At 33.6% G+C, this 22,071-nt stretch overlaps 1 protein-coding gene across 1 annotated transcript; it reads right to left on the bottom strand.

Annotated features, from left to right (window-relative positions):
- Positions 1-8,001: 8,001 nt before the first annotated feature.
- On the bottom strand, positions 8,002-12,274 carry LOC104084813 (F-box protein At2g27310-like). The gene is made up of 2 exons (XM_009588764.4): positions 12,099-12,274; positions 8,002-9,270 (listed from the first exon to the last, which is right to left on the bottom strand). The coding sequence occupies exon 2, from the start codon at positions 9,253-9,255 to the stop codon at positions 8,128-8,130; it is 1,128 nt and encodes a 375-aa protein (XP_009587059.1). The 5' UTR covers positions 9,256-9,270; positions 12,099-12,274; the 3' UTR covers positions 8,002-8,127.
- Positions 12,275-22,071: the final 9,797 nt, after the last annotated feature.

Raw genomic sequence — 22,071 nt, 5'->3', positions numbered from 1 at the left:
CGTACGTAGCCCCCACAAATAGAAGCACGTATTGATTTAATTCACCTATGAGGTTAATTCCCTCTTACAAGGTTAGAAAGGAGATTTACCTCGCTCTGAAGTTCCATAGCCGGCTCCCAAGCCTTTCCAACAATTCAAACCGATGCCCAACGCTCCAAACTAGTCAATAAATGTGCAAACCCATAAAAATATACTCTAATACTCACAACAATTCAATTTACAATAATTCCCAACTCCGCTCGGAAAGTCGATAAAATCACCCTCGGGCCCACATGCCCGGATTCCGGAAATATTTACCCATAGCATTACGAACTCAAATATATAATTTGTTCTCAATTCCTTACCCAAATTCGTGGTCAAATTCCAAAAATACTAATTTCTAGATTTTTCTTCAAAATTCTAAATTTCTACAATTTTTCATGTCTAAATCCATATAAACTGATGAATTTAACTCAAAATAGTGTAGAAAGCACTTACCCCATTATGATTGATGAAGATGGCACTCCAATGTTCTCCAAAATCGGCTCCCATGGGCTAAATTAAATGAGATAGAGCCAAACCCTCATTTTAAAGAAAACACTGCCCAGCCCCGACTTCCGCACCTGCGGTCACTTGACCGCTCCTGCAGTTCCGCAGGTGCGGCCCAACTACCACTTCTGCGGTCCTCCACCAGACCCCTCAACTCTGCATCTGCGGCCACCATCCACTTCTACGGCTCCACGTGCGCAGGTGAGGTCCCACTTCTGCGAATCTTGACCGCATATGCAGATCTCGCACTTGCGGCCCTCTTCTCGCAGGTACGATTACACACCAGAAGCCCAGCTGCTTCAGCCCTTCCTAAAATTCTATTTTTTTAATCCGTTAACCACCTGGAATCTACCCGAGGCCCTCGGAACCCCGTCCAATCACACCAACCAGTTCAAAAATATAATGCGGACCTGCTCGAGGCCTCAAATCACATCAAACAACGCTAATACCATGAATCGCACTCCAATTCAAGCTTTATGAACTTTGGAACTTCAAACTTCCTCATTCGATGCCGAAACCTATCAAATCACACACGATTGCCCTCGAATTTTGCACACAAGTCACATTTGACATTACGGACCTACTCCAACTTTCGAAATCGGAATCCGACCCCGATATCAAAAAGTCCACTCCCAGTCAAACTCTCCAAAAACCTTCAAATTTTTAACTTTCGCCAAATGACCCCGAAATGACCTACGGACCGCCAAATCTACTTCCGGACGCACTCCCAATACCATAATCACCATACGGAGCTATTCCCTGACTCAGAATCCCAAATGGACATCGATAGCATCGAAATGCACTCCAACCCAAATTTACAAAATTCTTCCAAAATGCCAACTTCTACAATAGGCGCTAAAACGCTCCCGGATCATCCAAAACCTGATCCGGGCATACGCCCAAGTCCAAAATCATCATACGAACCCGTTGAAACCTTCCAATCCCGATTCTGAGGCTGTTTACTCAAAAATCAAACCTTAGTCAATTCTTCCAACTTAAGGCTTCCGAAATTGGAATTTTCTTTCTAAATCAACTCCGAACTTCCCGAAATTCAATTCCGACCACGTGCACAAGTCATAATACCTGAAGTGAAGCTACACAAGGCCTCAAACCGCCGAACGACATGCTGGAGCTCAAAATGACCGGTCGGGTCATTACAATTTATGCTAAAGTCGGGATAGTTTAGGACTCAAATCATGAATTACGTGTGTTAATTGTATCCTTTATTTAATTAAAGTATTTGAACTATACTGTGAATTATTAGAAAAAATAGTAAAAGATTGAAATCTCATATACTTGAATTTTTGTATTAATTAATTAATTGTTAAAAGAAATTGTACACCCTTTTGCATTAATCTCATAATATATATATCCTCATTCCGGAGGTACATAAGAAAATGTCCTCTTTTCTTGTGGAGCGGGTCGAACGCCTCGGCAGTATAGATGCATCTATGGATCGTGCCGCACGTCACTCGGCAGTGTACACGACACTCTGGATCGGATCGTACGACCTCGGCAGAAATCGTGCCTAATAATAATAATTACACGATACCTGAATATTTTAATTGCATCTTGTGAAGTTAAATATATTGGGAATTGTCGTATTTGAAGGAATTTAATTATTTCTATTGGTTAAAGAAAAATATTGTTATTTATATAAATCATGTTGATTTAAATATTTCTATTTTTATTTTATTTATTATTATTGACCCTTAGTGAGTGTCAAAGTCGACCTCTCGTCACTACCTCTTTGAGATTAGGCTTGATATTTACTGGGTACACGCTGTTTACGTACTCATGCTACACTTGCCAAGTGGCAACCTCACAATGGGTCACTTGGCAATTTAGGACAAAGTTAGTTAGGTTAGGTAATAATTATTATTTTTAATTTAAATTTTAAATGATTTACATTATGCATTATGTATTGTTATAATTAGTTACTCTCTTTGAGTTAACAAATTTGGAGTTTTAAAATTATTCTAAAATAAAAAAACGAAAATAAAAATACAGTCAATCCAAATTAGGGAGTAGTTTCTTTCTAATATGGTAGTCTATATCTATAAATACTACCAATAGATTTTTTATACATAAAATAATTTGATTTCGAATTTAAAGAAAAAAATTATTATTTCAAATTTATAGATAGAAATATTTGAGTAGAGATATAATAAAAGTTCACTTGCCTATGGAAAATGATGTAAAAATAGCAATTATTAAAAATATCAGTAAATTTATGATAAAATAGTAAAATTACTTATCTGTTTATATATATTTTAAATTAAATATATAACTATATATAATAAAAGGAGAGGCAAAGACACTATAGTAAGCCATGTGGCAACATAATAAAAAATTACTTGGCAATTTTAGGACAAAGGTAGTTAGATTAAGTCTAATTAAACATAGAAGAAAAGTCTAATTAACAAAGAAATTAACTACCTAAAATTAACTACTCAAACATGGGTGAGGATTGGTTTCGGTTAGTTAATTTCTTTGTTTTTATTTTTTATTTTTTGAAATAAAAAGTGTATTTATTCATAAAATTCAGACAATATTATTGAGAATAATATAATAAAATTTAAAATAAAAAAATATTTCAAAAGTAATAAAGTATATATCTTTTATTATATTAATAAAAGAAAGTAGCAGACAAATATATTAAATAAGTAATATGCTAATAATTTCTATTAACAATGTAAGGGTTGGTTTAGGTTAGTTAATTTCTTTGTTTTATTTTTTTAAATCATTTTCGTTTTTCTGTTTTGAAATAAAAGTATATTTATTCATTACAATTCACATAATATCTATATATAATAAAAGGAGAGGTAAATGCACATTATTAAGACAAGTGGTATAACCACAAAAATCCAAGTGGCATTATTAAGACAAAATAAACTACCTTTTTAACTAGAAAAATCTTTTTAAATTTTGAATTAATAACTATAAAAATATCATATATATATATATATATATATATATATATATATATATATATATATATATATATATATATATATATATATTTTCTCTATTCAAATTGAGGAGCGGTTTCAAGTTGAAGTTTTAAAATTATTTTAAAATAAAAAATAAAAAATAAGAAAAAATAAAACTAGCTATAATAAAAAACGAAAATATATAATAAAAAAACCTACACATTCACATTGGTGTTGAATTAATTATTTACTCTATTTGAATTAATAAATATAAATATCTTATAATTAGCTATAGTAAAAAATTATATATATATATATATATATATTGTATGTATATATATATATATTCCCATTCAAATTGGGAAGTGGTTTCAAGTTGAAATTTTAAAATTATTTTAAAAGAAAAAAAGAAAAAAAAGAAAAATTAAAAATAGCTATAATAAAAAATGAAGATATATAATAAAAAGACCTACACATTCACATTGGGGAGTAGTTTCAAGTTGGACTTTTAAAATTATTTTAAAATAAACATCAAAAATAAAAAATAAAAATACTTTCAATTTAAATTGGGGAGTAGTATAGTTGGAATTTTAAAATTATTTTAAAATAAAAAAACGAAATAAAGAAATAAAAAAAATTAATTCAAATTGGGGAGTAGTTTATTTCTAATATAGTAGTCTATATAAATATCTATTTTACTTTATATATATAAAAAAAAAGTAAATAATTATATGATGCCAAGTGGTATAACCATATGACGACAAGTGTAGATTTGTAGTACAAAGCTCCAACAAAGTCGGAGTTTTAAAATTATTTTAAAATAAAAATTGCCATTTCAAGTTGGAGTTTTAAGACAAAATAAACTTCTTTTCTAACTAAAAAAACCTTATGAATTTTAAATTTTGAATTAATTGCTTATTCTATTTGAATGATATAAGTATAGATATCTTATAAATAGCTATAATAAAAAGATGAAAATATAAAAATTAAATGCCCATTCAAATTGGGAAGTAGTTTCAAGTTAGAGTTTTAAAATTATTTATATAAAAAGAATTATATGCCACATAAAGAGGAAAAAATATATATTAAAAAAACTACCCATTCAAATTAGGGAGTAGTTTCAAGTTGGAGTTTCCAAATTATTTTACAATAAAAAATAAAATTAAAAATAAAATAAAATTGCCAATTCACATTGGGGAATAGTTTCAAGTTGGAGTTTTAAGACAAAATAAGCTACATTTCTAACTAAAAAACCTTTTGAATTTTTAAATTTTAAATTAATTAGTTTCGCTATTTGAATTAAAACATATAGATATCTTATAATTAGCTACACTTAAAAAAAAAAAAAAACTACCCATTCAAATTGGGGAGTAGTTTCAAGTTGGAGTTATAGAAATTGTAAAAAAATAATTTCCAATTCAAATTGGGGAATAGTTTTAACTTGGAGTTTTAAAATTATTTTAAAATAATTAAAACAAAAATAAAGAAATAAAAAATCTTTTAATTCAAATTGGGGAGTAGTTATTTCCTAATATAGTAGTCTCTCTCTCTCTCTCTCTCTCTCTCTCTCTCTCTCTCTATATATATATATATATATATATATATATATATATATATATATATATATGTGTGTGTGTGTGTGTATTTATATAATTAGTTAATAATTTAAATTAAATTAAAAACAATTGTACATATTGGTAGTTTTTTTATAAAAATAATAAAAAGGCGTATATCTTTATACTTTTGATGAATTTAAAATTATAATTTAGTAAAAAATATTACATTATTTAAATTTTCAGTAAATTTCAAAATAAAAAAAACTAATCAAATATTACAGTAGAAAAGAATGTACGAAAAGGTGGGGATAAAGAGAATTTTATGATATTTATAGACTTAAGTAATAGATAACTAATAATAAATAATAAATAAATAAATAACACTCAATAAAATTATTGATAAATTTAGACAATTGAAGAATTTTGAACAGTATAACATAAGTTTTAAAAAAAACTATTTTCAGAGTAATAAATATATACTATATTATAAAAATAAAAAAAAGGAAAGTAATTTCAAAATATAAAAATAATTGACAAGTTAATAAAAGTCATATTAGTAAATGTATAGTACTAAGTACTTGCTAATTTAATAATAATAAAGAGAAATAAGGAATAAATAATTTATTCGATTACTATTTAATGTGTATTCTTTTCTTTTGTATAGATTTTTTTTATATTTCTGTACACTGCATGAAATAATAAAATAATAACTAGTATTTATTAAAATAATTTAATATATTAAATCATAACTTTATAACATTAATATTCTGTTAAATTATCTGTGCATCGCGCGGGTTCTAACACTAGTTATTGAGAATAACATAATAAAATTTAAAATAAAAAAAATCTTTCAGGAGTAATAAAATATGAATCTTCTATTATATTATAAAAAGAAAGTAGCACACAAAAATATTAAACAAATAATATGCTAATAATTTCTATTAACAATGTAATTATACTAAATATTGGATAATATAATAAAGAAAAATACTGAACAAAAAAGTTATTCGATGACTATATATGTCTGTTTAATTTAATAGATTAAAAGAAAGCAAGCAGACAAAAATATTAAATAAAATAATATGCTAATAAAAAATTCTATTAACAATGTAAAACTACTGAACATTGGATAATATAATAAAACAAATATAGAACATAAAGTTATTCAACGATTATATAAGTCCTTTAATTTAATAGAGATTTTATTATTGGTATATCATATTGACAAATAAGATGACAATTAAAATTTATTAAAGCAATACGATCTAATATGTTCAAACAAGCACGGTGACAATTTAATTTAATTAATATTTTTTAATAATGAACGTGCATCGCACGGGTACGACTTCTAGTACTATATAATACAACATGTAACAACCATCCAAACATGGACTTATAAAGATGCATTCAATAAGATTGTACTGTCTCTTTGAGATTGGATGTACAAATATAAACTACATATTTAACTTTAAGTATTTATGAAGAAATACATCATTGCTTTACATGTTTATGAAAAAAAGCATGTGTACATGTAAATCCATGCTCTCCACATAGATCCTCCTCTTAAATCCGCCACTAGTCCGCGATTAGGATTTAGGGTCGATTTCGTAAGTTGTGCCTAATCCACGCATCGCACTCGCTGGACCACGTATTCCTCGTTTTACTACCACTCATTTTTCTGTGTTATGCTCCTAGTTTTCTTTTACCCATAATTGCATATGTTTAGAGGTGCACCTCTTTGTTCTAAATTTTGGATCCACTTCTATATTCATATTGGTTTTCGCCATTAACAAGACCACCACATTGACTCTCAGTTGTCAAGGATGTCAAGACTGCTCTCACTAAATTAGAAATTGGAGTGCGTAGAAGGGTAGCACTTTGTCTCTCATTGGAATGCCATATATCAAATTATCCTAGATTTTTGATCTGTCGAGTGGTTTCATTTGAAAATGGAATTGCAACACGTTTATGAGTTAAACGAGATTCTTGAACGTGGGTGCACCACTAAAAAAAATTGAAAAAACAGTATTAAGTAAGAAGCGATACGTGTTTCTCTAGGTGAATAACCCAATATTCAACCAAGTGCACCATTTAGTCTTTTTGGAGCATGGGTGCCAACACATAATATTAGCCAAATTCTAGAAAATATGTGCATAAAATACCTAGTTTAACGGAAAGACCATGAGTTCACGTGCCCCATAATTTGGGCTATACATCCACCTCTGATTCAAACTAGGAAAATAGTTGAATTTGCCTGCATTGTGAAAGGAAATAGGAATAGTCTTGAATTTTTAGAAAAAACTGAAAAGATTACCACCACAGGCAGGGGCGGACCTAGAGCATTGGCTACTGGTTCCCGGGAACCCAGTAACTTTTGCGTAAACCCTGTATTTATATTAAGAAATTCACTAAATATTTGTAAATATCTAACTGTGAACCTAGATATTACTACATATTAATTTGAAATTACGGTAGGAACCCATAAGCTTCAAATCCTGGATCCGCCTCTGACCACATGGCCGAGTGTTGAACTTGAATAAAACAAACACAAGTGCTACAACTAGTGTGATCATAAATTCCAAACCCTTAGGATAGGCGGTCTACATCACACCCCTTCGGGTCCGTACCCTGCGTGAATGCAGGATGCATTGTGCACTGAGTTTTCTTTTTTTCAGGAACTTACAAAACGATATGGCTTTTGCCCTCTGATTCTAACATAAGTTAGCAGAACTGTATTCCAGTAGATTGTTACATAATGAAGCTCTCGCTTAAAAAGAATCTACTGATCAAAATATGCGCCAAAGATATAGCCAAGGCAGTCTTTAATGCACGAGGCTACAAGTTTATTAAACAAAGATCATCACCTAAAAGATTCCTCAACTCGCCTGCTAGTTTCATGCCAACAGAAACTGTGACAATTAGTCCCTTCGGCAACATCCAATAAACTAAATTGGAACGCACAGAAGATTAGCACGACACATATCTAAGAATAAAATGTCAATTTTCTGGTCAAAATTGCATTTACATCAACATCAAAGAGGAGAGAACAGTCAAGATGACCAAAAAATTACACATAACAACATGGAGAAAGAAAAACATAAACACTCACGTCACCACAAATAGAAACAAACTGAGATGCAGGTCATAATGCCTCCTAATATATAAAGTCTATCTAACCTGCTTTCATTTCTCATTTTTTCCTCCCTTAGCTCACTTTGCACCTTTGAGTACAGTTGACATGATTCGAGCGCCTCGTTATAGTTCTTGCTCCGATTGCAGCTTAATGCTTCCTTGAGAACAAGCAAACTGTTTCTACCATCTACATGAGCACCTTCCATATCTCCCAGTTGCATGCTTACTTCTGTCAGTTTGAGAGTAGTCGCGACACCTCCCTCTTCTGTATAGATCACTCTGAATTTCAGGAGGAGGATACACTCCACAGCTTGACAAGAAAGAATGTCCTTAGCAGGAAGAACTGAACCGAAACGAAGCACAAAATCCTTATCTGTTGGCCAATGTCTTTGCCCTCCAAGGGAACTCCAGCTTGAGAGATTAGCAGCTTGTTTTATTTTTGTATTAACAACAATCCAACTTAGCCGTATTCCGTCCCGGAGCTCTTGCCAGAGCTTACCATCTTTCCTCTCTTTCTCCATACATGTAATTGGAGGCAATCCGTCTGAAACTGATAGAGTGACTTCCCCCGCGTGTTCGTCATCTCTAGTCGAGTACGTGAAAAGATCGATTCGAAATGGACAGCTGTAAAACCAACGTGGAAAACCGTTTGCATTAGGAATGCCCCAAAGGACTTTTGAGCATATTGTTTTATCTTTATATCGTATATCGACAATAGAGACAAAATCTGATGGAGCAACAATTTCGAATTCGTCCATGTCACCATAGTATTCAGCTTCAGTCAATTCTTCAGGATACTCGAGATATTCATTCCATAGAAATTCAGGCACTTCTTTGTTCACAATAAGGGGGAAGCAATCAGCATAGAATTTTTTAAACCCACCAATAGAAGATATTAAACTTTTGACGTCATCCCTGTTGGTTGAAAGCCACATAGAAGAGCATACGTTTTCCCATAGCTTCTCTTCCTTGGAAATCGAGCAGAATGCTTCACAGGCACAGGCAGCACTAGCCAAAGTTGCACCATCAAGACGCCTAAGTATGTCGTAGAATAGATCACTACTTAAGGATCCCATGCTTTCAGCAGATGCAACTGATGTAGCCATAATATGTCAGGTCATCTGAAAGGAAGCCAGAAAAAGAAGATTAAGCAGATTTAAAAAAGGCAGGTGATCTTATAGAATGACCAGGCAATAGTAGTGAGCGTCTCAATGCCTCAAGTTGCAAATCCCAGCTCATACGTCTAAAGTCACAGAGACCTCCCACATGAAGCAATCAACTAGAAGTTAACAGTTCCAGCTCATGCTTCTAATACATATTAAAAATGATATATGTTTCTCACTTATCAATTACAATTAGATGATGCAATTTACCAGAAGCTCAAAATAGAGCAACTTAAGAAGGATTAATCTAGGATGTACGTTCAAATAAGGCTCCCAGGTTTAAATTTTAAGTCATCCTTTAGATACAATACAGCACTATTCAACATGCATGTGATTTTGTGATATTGGAAGCCACGGCACTTCGTTAGAATCTAGGATAATGTAGTTTCACAAGTTTAACTTTAGGTCCAACCTTTGAAAACCGGAAATTTTACAAACTTTTATAGAATAACTCAACGTCTGGTTTCACAAAATTTTAGATTTCTTACCTCTTTCTTCTTGCGCCAATTAATGTTCATATTCTTGAAAAGATATCTCTTGATACTAAACAATAGAATAACATGTGACCCTCCTCTATGCTTTTCCAATGACTTTAGATTCTTAAAAATGCAAAATCATAGTTGTCGGAATCTTATGATACACAATAGTTATCCCACACCATAGTCCAATACAAGCACCCATCGTTATGAATCTTACGGCAATACCTATTAATTGTGTGAATGTCATATGTATCTTACAATTCTGACATTATCCTATTATATATATTATTTGGTTGATTGTGGATTTTCTTGAGTAACATCGTGGTGGCTCATCATGTGACAATGATGACATTGATAATAAGAAGGCCAATATATTAAGTTCAATGCTTTTTTTGCTCGTTTATCATAATTTCCACTTTTATACTGTTATATCTTGACCTTGACCTCATTTTAATCTTTTCCAAAACGGTATATCTTCCGTATTTTAGGTGAGCTATGAATAAGTAATGGTTGTTTATTCGCAAAAAGGTCATTTCAATTTCTTTTTTCTTTCAGTCCTTCATCTTATAATACCTTATCATACAGTACAAAACAAGATTGACAACTATGTTTTTGCCAAACAACTGATACACCCTAAGTTACACATAAGATCCATTGAAATTCCGGTATTTGCACTTTCTTTTTACCTTTTTAAAAGGAAAGTGTGGCTGCAAATTCTATCCTAGCTCAGACTTCTATGCTTTCTACCATCCACTGCAATAATCTTTATGCCTTTGCAGTAACAAAATCATAACCATCCTAGCGTCTTTTCTAAGCCACAAATGCAAAAGACTTTTATGGTCAAGCATTGTTAATTTTCAAAAGCACTATATTAGTGAACTGTGTAGCCCTTCAGAGCAGAGGAATCTTTCCTATGCTCACTAGTGCATTCCTATGTTAACTGATATAAATGATGCTGCACTTCTCGCTACGGAAATCCAATTCCGTGCATATCCCCTAGATGTTATAAGTACGGGAGGAATTTCATGCTACAACTCAAGTCTAGTACAGTACAATGTTTTCATCTTTCACACTATACTCAGGGGAACACTGATTGTTTAGTTGTATTATGTTTTGAGCTCTCTTGGACAGCTAGCAATACTTGGAACCTCCTAAGAACTGAAAACTTGCCTGACAACTGGCTATAACTTTGATCATAAGCTGACATAATTTCCAAGCTTATGACTGGTTCAAAAGTCATTATGTTGGGCGTGCAAACAAAGTCCTACATTGGTAGCTGAAAAGATTGGGAGTCTACATATAAGGTGTAGGGATCTCTTAATGATGTGAGTCCTTTTGGGAAAAACCGTGCGAGCTTGGCCTAAAGCAGACAATATCACACCAACCATGTTAAGAGTATTTTTGGGCTGTTTTAGCCCAACACATTAGATTCCCAAATCTTAGTCAAGGAGATCTTAGTTTTCAAGAACATTCATCAGCTACAGCAAGTGGCAATATGTGTCGATTTCATTTGACACAACCAAATGAAGGGAGATCTAATTATGAAGTACAACTAGGAAGGAATTTTTATAGCCGGATGCCAAGATATCGTATGCTAAGACGCTAAAAAGCTGACACTTATTATTAATCTTTTTCTATATATATAAGTAAAACTGTGGTATGTCAAAGGAGGGATTTTGATTCATTTTTGCAAGATCTTCCAATTTCCACCAAGAGACACCCAAGTTACTCCATTTTTTAATTTTTCTTCTCTTTTTTTCCCTTTTATATTATTAGTACTATCACAAGCTCTTCTTGAATATTTTGTGCAAAACATAATTGGCAGGTTGTCGCATATATTTTTTTATTCTAAGCTAAAACTAGAAAATGGTCTCCGAACTAACTATAATTAAGCCAAAACTAGTAGTGACTATGAAGTGATCATGATATAATCCAACATTGTATAGGATCAACTTAAGCTACATATACTCCTATCCGCAAGGGGAAAGAAACTAATTTATTGTCTGAATCCTTCAATAAAAATTAAATTAGAAAAATTAACAGCTGCCTGGCTGCAGGAAATCAAGTAGAAAATCTGCTCAAATTTTTGTATGCCAAAGGAAGTTTAGGTGCAGCATTTAGTGTTCAATATCAAAGAAAATCCAAGAAACATTCCACAGAAGAAAAGAAAAAACTGAAACTTTGAACCAATTTAATTCCTTATCAAATGCCTTTATCAGACAACTACATACTATAATATCCCAAGAAAAAAAGCACCAAAACTTGAAAAGAAAAACTATGAATCCAGAAAAAGAAGAGTAAACAAACCTGGGAACTGGGAAGCTCACCAAACTGCTGGTTCTGCTAGAAATATAGGTGAAAATGAAAATATGTTGAGCAAAAATTTAATTCAAGAAGAAGAAGAAGAAGAAGAAGAAGAAGAAGAAAAAAACAAAGAGATAATTTGTAATTGGAGAGAAAGGGGCAAGAGAGGTTGAGGAGTCACTTTCTTTAAAGCGCAAGAAAGATTTTTATAGGGATTGATTGTGGATGATAATCCAATGTAATGAATCTCAAAAGTTTTATTGAACACAAAATAATCATGCACTCTCTTCATATGAACATTCAATAACTTCACTCTTCTGCCACGTATTTGGTCATGATCAACAAGAACAGCTATTTCGCCCCCACTGACGAATTTTACTATGTAAATAAACCTTGAATTATTAAGTTTTGAAAATTTTTACGGCTAAAACAATCTTTTATAGTTAAGGCTATTAATTGTATATTATTACGGAAAAGGAAGAATATTGATTGTATTGACTTCTCAAACATTTGATAATAGTGGGTTGATGCAGGAGTGAGCACCCTTCATTTTCAAGCAACATGTTGTGAGTTCGAGTTATCCAAGACCAAGGTGTTAACTTCTTGGAGGGAGGAAGCCGATGGTCTATCGAAAAAAGCGTGAGTTCGAGTTACCCCAAGAGCAAGGTGGGAACTTCTTGGAGGGAGGGAGTCGATGGTCTATCGGAAACAGCCTCTCTACCCAGGATAGTGTAAGGTCTGCGTACACATTACATTCCCCAAACCCCACTAGTGGTATTATATTGGGTTGTTGTTATTGTTGTTGTTGACTTCTCAAACATAATAAATTAAAAATGTTATTATATTCTAAAATTAGAAAGTAATGCCACAGGAAACTGCTATAAATAGATGTTTTTTTAAAAAAAAATAATTTTTTTCTATTTAATATTTTGCTAAGAATAATTCTCCATCTACTACCTTTAGGTTTTGCTATGAGTAATTTCCATGTTGAGAATTAATATCTTTTGTGATACTAGTAAATAAAAGTGAAAGTTTTATTTTCTGTGAAATAAATACTAAGTATGTTTTTGAATATTTAATCCCCAATTGAAATATTAAATTTGATTAAATAATAACAATATATTGGATTGGTAATATCTTACCATGCCCACATCTTCGTTTCTAATTAAACGAAATTATTTAAAATTGAGCATCAGTATTATTTAAAAAGTTTAAGAAAAAGTGAAACTTGCATTAGCAAAAATTTAAAAGCCCCAAATTACTACACCTTATTCCAATATTCATCCTATTAATTAAATTTGAGTTGTCACTTTTTATCTTGCAAAATAATTACTAACACTAACCTAATTGTCATATTTTATACTATATGTAGCACATATAGTTGACGTCCGATCCATCATATGAGTTCAAAATATACAATGCATTGTCTTCTTTTCTTTCTTTATCTTTTTGTAAATGCAGCCCAATGTTGCATTTCATTATTGTTTTTAATATCTAAATATACTATACTTTCGCTTCTTACATATGGTAATGTTAATTTGGAAAACATAAAATATGGGACTAGTCATACTCATCTAGATGAATGGATGAGTTGGTCTACAAGGGACAAGCCACGAATATATTAATTGAAACATGAAAAGGAAGCATTTGACCAATTTATTGAGTTTCAATATAATGTGATTATGACTCCGCATCCTCTAATTCATCGATGTTGATCTTGATGTTGTATCTAATCCTACTTCCTTCTTCACTAAGTCCGTCTACCCCGTAACATGCTTCCACTTCTACATATTCTTTTTAAAAGATTTTGTTTCGAATAATTTGATTTGCCTCCTATTTTTTCCCCCTTATACACATTATAAATCAAATCAATACTATCTATATAATATATTTTAAAAGGCCATTTTATAGTGTTTTGGTTGGATATAGAGGTTGGTGTCATATTATAATCATACATGATGTAGGATAATGTATTAGAATAGTGTTTTGATTAGGAGTGTCGGCATATATTTAAAAACCGGCTAAACCAGTCGGACTGAACCATACCAAATCGATTATGAGGTTTCTTTTAATAAAATTGTAGGTTTTTATATAGATCAATAAACGTATCAAATAATTAGGGTAAGTTTTAAATTTTATAAATAAATCGATAAAATATTGAATCATACCAAATAAATTTACATATGATAAATATAGTCTATATATTAAGTTTAAAGATAATAAAACATTAAATTCTTTTCCTGAAACCTTGGAAATATAAAGACACCTACAAGCCAACACGTAATTAACACATGAAGTCCAAACTCTCAAATATATTTTACTACTCCTATTAAAATTAAATTAGATTCAATATCTTGAGTAACAAGCTACAAGGTATTCCAGTGATCTTAAATGGCAAGTCACAAAATATTGCCTTTCCTCTCGTATGATCTAGGTTTCTCTACTTAATTTTTTAATAAACTCTATTCTGGAGACCCAACTTGATTAATATCTTTCTGCTCGTATAATTTATCTTTGTTTGTCTTTGCTTAATTTATTTTGCGTTATTGTAGAATAGTGGTCTTGCATTTTCATGTTCCCTCGATTCATCACCTCATAAAACGTAAAATTATCTAGAGAATTTTGCCTAAGTCGTATGCAATTCCGCATGTTATCGCGTTCTAACTTCTATTAGCTACTCTTATAGTATAAGGCTGATAAGTGGGCCGGTCCCGGGCCTAAACGGGCTAAGTGATCTTTTTGTAGGAACTGGCCCGGGACCGGGCCCACGAACTAATGGTCCCGGGCTAAGTGGGCCGGTCCCCGGCTAAGTGGTCCTAAGTGGTCCCAACAAATATTTTTTATTTTTTTTTATTTTATAGAAGTTAGAGAAAAAAAGATGGTAATAAAAAATATCTAAGGCAATTTCTTGTAAATTATATGTGATCTAAATTTTTTAATTCAAATTTAAAGACAAAAATATTATAAAGAGATAATCAAAGTAATGCATTATAATTTTATTATAGCATTAAAACAAATATGGCAATATCTTTCTTAGTCTTCCTCCCTCCCCTATGGAATGAGCACAACAAGGTGCTAATACCACCATTGAGAAGAAAAAGAAACTAATCAAGATTTGTCAAAATACAAGTTACATAATACATACTATTTTTTGTTCATACAAGTTACATGGTATCTCTTATAAACTTCATAAATCCATCAAGGTCCGGAGGAATTTCTGTTAGCGGTGGCAGAAAAGTAGCTTGGTCATCGCCGCTTCCGGGCGAAGCAGCATCCTCCGCAAGTTCAGTTAGCATTTCTTCGTAAGCTTCGTCTACCTCTGGTTGTGATTCAGCAAGTCCAAAATTTCTTCTTTCCGAACGGATTCAATCTCTGAAAAGTACTAATTTTTCCAAGCTCTCCCTCACAGATGCTCTACAATCACCGAGTTGAAGTCTTTCTTGACTGAAAGCGCTCTCCGATGCCACCGTTGAAACTTGAATAGTTAAAATATCTCGGGTCATCCTTGAAAGAATCGGAAAGTATTTTTCTTTGTCCTTCCACTATTCCAAAATATTAAAGGAGCCGTCGGGATTCACTTCCTCAATTTCCTGTGACAAATAAACTTCAAGCTCATTTAGTTGTGAAAAATCACTAGTAGTAGAACCTTGAGAACCCCTGAAACCCGCCCAAACACTAAGTGCTCTTACTCCCGCAGTTCTTTTAGATGATTGAGAATCAGAAGAAGAAGGAGTTGGAACATTTGGTCTAGCCTGATCTAATACAACTTGATAAGCATTATAAATAGTTTGAGTATTTATTTTAATTGAGACTATTGCTTCCGGAAGTTTAGACAACTCCTCTTTTTCAAGTGCTAAATCATTATAAACAGTTTCATACCAAAATTGAGGACCTCCTAATTTTGTAGTAGGATTTAACAAGGCAGCAACACCATAAATAGGGGGAATATGGAAAAAATATTTTTTAAACTTTTTTATCATAGAATCAATAGCAAGATGATAAATTTCTCCACTCTCTGAAAAATGAGCAAATAAATTTGCAAGTTCTGCAATATAAACTAAACAGTTAGAAATAGTAGGGTAATATTGCCCAGAAAATTTATTTGTAGCAATATGAAATTTTTCTAAAAAAACTACAAGCATTTTAACATTAGCCCAACTCGTATTTGTAAGGTGCTCATCATCATCACTTACATGATCATTAAACGTTGAGTTTATGGGGTTTCTATATTCATATGCAACAACAAAACTTTCATACATGTAACTCCATCTAGTTGGACAAGGTTTAGGAACCTTTCTTTCTCTTAGACCAAATTCATCGCATCTTTTAAAATATTCTCTAAGTCTACTTCTACGGTTTGAATAAAAAGGCCAGTTAAGAGTCATTTTAACCTTTTCAATTTCAATATTTAAAATTCTCATACCATCACCCACAATTAAATGGTAAATATGACAAATACATCTAACATGAAAAATATTACTAAATGCAAGACTTAGTGTAGTGGTAAGGAAAGATACAACATTTATGTTACTAGTAGCATAATCCATTAAAACTGACTTGATTTTATCAATAATGCAAAATATCTGTAAATATCTGTAATTGTGCTAGCAATAAACTGCCATGTGTGACGTGAATTAATTATTCTATAAGCAATAATACGCTTTTGCATTATCTAATTCTCATTAATCCAATGACTGGTAACAATAAGGTAATCACAATCATTACCACTTCTACCAATATGAGTTGTAATGGCAACACGACAATTTATATGAGTAAATAAATAGCGCAAATATTATTCATATTTATATTTATATTTATAAATATCGCTTTTTACGGTTGTGCGAGAAAAACCTTTATAAGTAGTAACAGGAGGGTCAGACGGGGCATCATTTGGATTATCATTAGCTTGATTAACTTCAGGAGCAGGACTAGTGGGTGTATCGTCATCCGGTTACGTTTCATCAAAATCTATTTCCTCCTCATTATTTTCATCAATAGTTGGATTAGAATAAAGAGCATTCATTAATTCATGGTCTAATTGTTCACCAGCTCCAACATTATGGAAAAATTGACTCTCAGTAAATTGTAATAAACTATTATCACTATCAAGAATAGCAGGTGTAGGACGGGTACGGGGTTTGGGTCGGGGAGCCGGAGGAAGTGGAGGAGGAACAGATTGGCCACTAGATTCGCCACTCTTGGATTTTCTCTTATTTTTACCAAAAAGTTTTTTTAAGGAAGACATCGTAATTAATCAAATAATAGAAAATAAATAAAACAAACAAAATTATAATATTAAAAATTAAGAGTTGGAACGAGTTTACCGAATTGACGAATAACTTGTTAAAAATTAATTATCGTTGAAGACTTCAATTCACCAACTTCACAATTTTTTTCACAAATTGTAACAATAAAGTAAGCAATAGTAGCAATTATAGAAGAAAATTAGAGAGAGATTGAGAGAGATTGATGAATTTGTGAGAAAAATAAAAGAATGAAGTGGTATTTATAGTTGAAAAAAGAAAAAAGTATAATTATAAAAGTTTAGGGTTAAAACAAAGTTTGGGGGGTTAAATGGCTATTTTATAAATAGCCAACGGCTATTTTTTAAAGGCCAACGGCCAGATTTTTGCAATCCTAAACGGTCAGATTTTTTTTTTTAAATTATGACCGTTGGGACCGTTTAGGCCCGCCAAGTACCGGTTCGGTCCCGGTCTCAAACGGTCCCGGTCTCGCGGGCTCAATGTGAAGGACCAGCCCAGAAGACCGGCCTACCTCTACGGTCACAGGCTTATCCGGTTAAGGACCGTTTAGGTCTAGAAACCCACATAGACCGCGGTCCCGGGCCTGGACCGGCCCACTTGTCAGCCTTATTATAGTATAACATTTAAAAATTCAAAAATTAACCAAACTGTTTCGATGTTGAAGGAAAACCGAAATAATTGGGACAATTTTGAAAAATTTGCTTTTGGTTATACAAAATAGATTAACCAAATTAATATGGTTTTAATTTTTTAAAATAATCGACCGGAGAAAACCATTGACACCCCTAGTTTTGACAATAACTTTTAGCAGTAATAGTTGTAACAAAATGTAATGTGTTGACTGAAATTAATGAAATAGAGGAGAAAAATTTTATTGTGATAGAAATTTTCATTCTTTGAGAGTATGTTTTCCACAATTTAAGATAACCAAATTATATGGGGTAAAATTAACGAGTGACAGGTGGACGTTCGTCGAGTTGACATGTGACAGTAAAGAAAAAGTAGGTACGATACGGCAAATAGTTGGAGCCGATTACGAGCATGTGACCGGTGTTGTGTGAGTTCCGAAGACATTGGAATCGGAGAAGAAAATGTCACGACCCAAAATTCACCTAGTCGTGATGACACCTAACCCAACTTGTCAGGTAAGTCAATTAACAACTATCCAATTCAATTAATATTTAACTGGCTATAATACACTCCCCAAGGACTGGTAGTACAAATCATGAGTTTCTAAGATTAGAATTTACAAAGCTGGTATGAAATAAATACATCATCTGTTCGAAATGTACATAAACAGATTTTTATAATTCTAAGGCTACCATGAACAAGAGGCAGCTACAATCGGAACACAGGTACATCTTCAAATCCAGCTCTCGTCGATAACAACAACATCAGTATCCAATATCTGTACGCAAGGTGTAGAAGTGTAGTATGAGTACAACCGACCCCATGTACTCAATAAGTAACAAACCTAACCTTAGGTTGAAAGTAGTGACGAGCTGGAACAAAAGTCAGGGTCCAACACCAATAGCCAACAACAGTTCATAACAACATATTAGAAGTAATAAAAGAAGTAGCTCAGAGATAAAATGCTCAGCTCATTCACAGTTCCAGAAAAATAGTCCTGCTTTTCAAATATATCAGTGAAAACCCAAATCCTTTATCGAAATCACTAATTTATGAGTAAGTGTCACGACCCCAATTTCCCTCTGTAGGACGTCGTGATGGCACCTAGTCTCTAAGAATGGGTAAGCCTAATAATTTGCGGAATAACTGAATAATAAACTGAACTCCAATCTCAACACATGATATATAAATGGAAACTGCGATTTAAATAATTACAACTCCCAAAACCTGGTAAAAATAAGTCACAAGCTTCTAAGGGAAAATACTAAGTATCTTTATATATAAAAGTCTAAAGAGAATAAGGAGAGACACCATAATAAGGATAGAGGGGGACTCCGAGATCTGCGGAAGCTGGCAGATATACCTAGAAGTTTCCACGCACGGTCCAGCTCACTGATATTTGGGCTGTGGTAGGAAGAACCTGAATCTGCACAAAAAGATGTGCAGAAGTGTAGTATGAGTACACCACAACGGTACCCAGTAAGTGCGAGCCTAACCTCGGTAGAGTAGTGACGAAGTCAAGTCAGGGCCCTACTGGTTTAAAAGAAAAGTAAGGTAGAAGATATAATAATATTTTGAAATAACTGAGAATTTAAACAATAAGAAGTTTCAGAAAATATCAGCATATTAAATAGAGGTAAATAACAGGGGCAATCCCGAGGTACCGCCTCGTAGTCCCAAATATAAATATGCACGACAGGGGGGATCTCCCGAGGTACCACCTCGTAGTCCCAAAGTAAATATGCAAGACATGGGGATCTCCCAAGGAACCGCCTCGTAGTCTCAAAGTAAATATGCACTACAGGGGGATCTCCCGAGGAACCGCCTCGTAGTCCCAAAGTAAATATGCAGCAGTTAACCGAAGGAACAACGAGTTTACAACAAGAATCTTACAGCTAAAGATTTAATTCAAATCAAGGGAAGCAGGAAATTCAACTAAGCATGCTGCACAAATTGCAAGTAAGAATTAAGGCATGTAGACATGCGATACTAGGCTAAACATGATCATTACATATGCTAAAGCAACTCAGTTAAGGAATTTAAAAGAAGACAACTCAGTAAGAACCGAAATTTCCACAATTAGCCCGTGTACGCACTCGTCACCTTGCGTACATGGCGCTCACATATCACATATTGTTACAACAGTATCAAATCCTAAGGGGATTTCCCCCACACAAGATTAGACAAGTCACTTACCTCAAATCTCGCTCAATCAATCGGTAATAATGCCTTTCCCTCGACTTTCCGACTCTGAATGGCCCAAATCTAGCCAAAAGCAATTACATAATATGAATACAACTACAAGAAACTAATTTAAATCATAAATCTGCGATTTTAGCAAAGAATTAAAAAATCGCCCAAAGAGTCGACCCTGGCCCACGTCTCATAATCGGGTAAAAGTCACAAAATACGAACACACATTCGATATCGAGTTCACCCATACCAAAATTACCAAAATCCGACACAAAGTCGCCACTCAAATCCCCAAATCAAACTTTCCAAATTCCTAGGCTTAAACTCCCAAATTCCACCTTAAATACACACTAACTAGGTGGAAAAAATAAATGGAGAAGCAAGATTATTGATCAAAAATAAGCACAAGGGACTTACCTCAAAAATCCCTCGAAAATGCTCTCAAGAAATCGCCAAACCCGAGCTCAAAATGTTTAAAATGAGCAAACATCGCGAACCCTTGTATTTAAGTGTTCTGTCTAGCACTTCTGCTTCTGTGGATACATAGCTGCATCTGCGATGTCACAGAAATGACAACTTACCTGCATCTGCGGTTCCCTCGCTCCTGTGGTCGACTATTCCGCACCTGCGGAGCTTCCGCTTCTGCGGGTGCGCATCTGCGCCAATACATCCGCTTCTGCGGACAGGCCTCCCCAAGCACTCGTCCGCTTCTGCGATCATTCTTCCGCAGACGCGACTCCGCTTATGCGGCCTTGACACCGCACCTGCGACCACATCCCCCAGTCCAAACCTTCGCATCTGTGCAACACGGCCCGCACCTGCGATCAAAGCTCCGCATGTGCGGTTACACCAGTAGAGTCCTTCAGCCATGCACCAAGTCCCTTTTTTGATCTGTTAGCCATCTGGAATCCACCCGAGGCCCCCGGGACCTCAACCAAACATATCAACAAGTCCTAAACCATCATACGAACTTAGTCGAGCCTTTAAATCATATCAAACAATGCTAAAAATACAAATCGCGCATCGATTCAAGCCTAATGAACTTTAAAACTTCAAACCTCTACATCTGATGCCGAAACCTATCAAATCAAGTCCGGTTGACCTAAAATTTTGCACACAAGTCATAATTGATATTACGGACCTACTCCAACTTCCCCGATATCAAAAAAGTTTACTCCCAGTCAAACTTCCCAAAAATTATCAAATTTTCAACTTTCGCCAATTGACGTTAAAATGACCTACGGGCCTCCAATTCAACATCCGAACACGCTCCTAAGACCAAAATCACCCTACGGAGCTGTTGGAACTGACGAAACTCCATTCCGGAGTCGTCTTCACACAATTCAAATTATGATCGATTCCTACGATTTAAACTTCCATTTCAGGGACTATGTGACCCATTTCACTCCAAAGCCAAAAAAAAAAATTCCCAGCAAGTCACAAAACCCAAAAATAAAATAGACGAAGTAATAATTAGGGGTTCGGGGCTAATACTATCAAAACGACCGGCCGGGTCGTTACAGTAAGTTTTTCAAACTGTGATTGTTTCCAAAACTTTCAACAGGTAATCGTTTCATTTTTAAATAACATGAAAATACATCTCTATGCCTACATGTCAATATGTAGGAGAAGTCATGAATGATGCAATATCGTACAACATGAGGAAAAATGCATCTTTATGCCTGTATGTCAAGTGTGCATGTCAATGCGATGCAACGTAGTAATAAAACCATATGCATACTCTTAAAGTATCATTTCACTTAGTCCTTCCAGTCACTCAGTCCTCCCAATCGCTCGGCACTCGCACTTAGTAGGTACCTGCGCTCACTGAGGGTGTGTACAGACTCCGGAGGGGCTCCTTCAGCCCAAGCGCTATAATTCACACGGAC

Source organism: Nicotiana tomentosiformis, chromosome 1 (assembly GCF_000390325.3).
Source record: "Nicotiana tomentosiformis chromosome 1, ASM39032v3, whole genome shotgun sequence".
NCBI lineage: Eukaryota > Viridiplantae > Streptophyta > Magnoliopsida > Solanales > Solanaceae > Nicotiana > Nicotiana tomentosiformis.
Note: the sequence above shows the minus strand (reverse complement) of the source record. Positions and strands in the feature narration are given on the sequence as shown.

Bases quoted from the DNA above. Each gene is read 5' to 3' on its own strand.
- LOC104084813 (XM_009588764.4), bottom strand. From the start codon at position 9,255: ATGGCTACATCAGTTGCATCTGCTGAAAGCATGGGATCCTTAAGTAGT.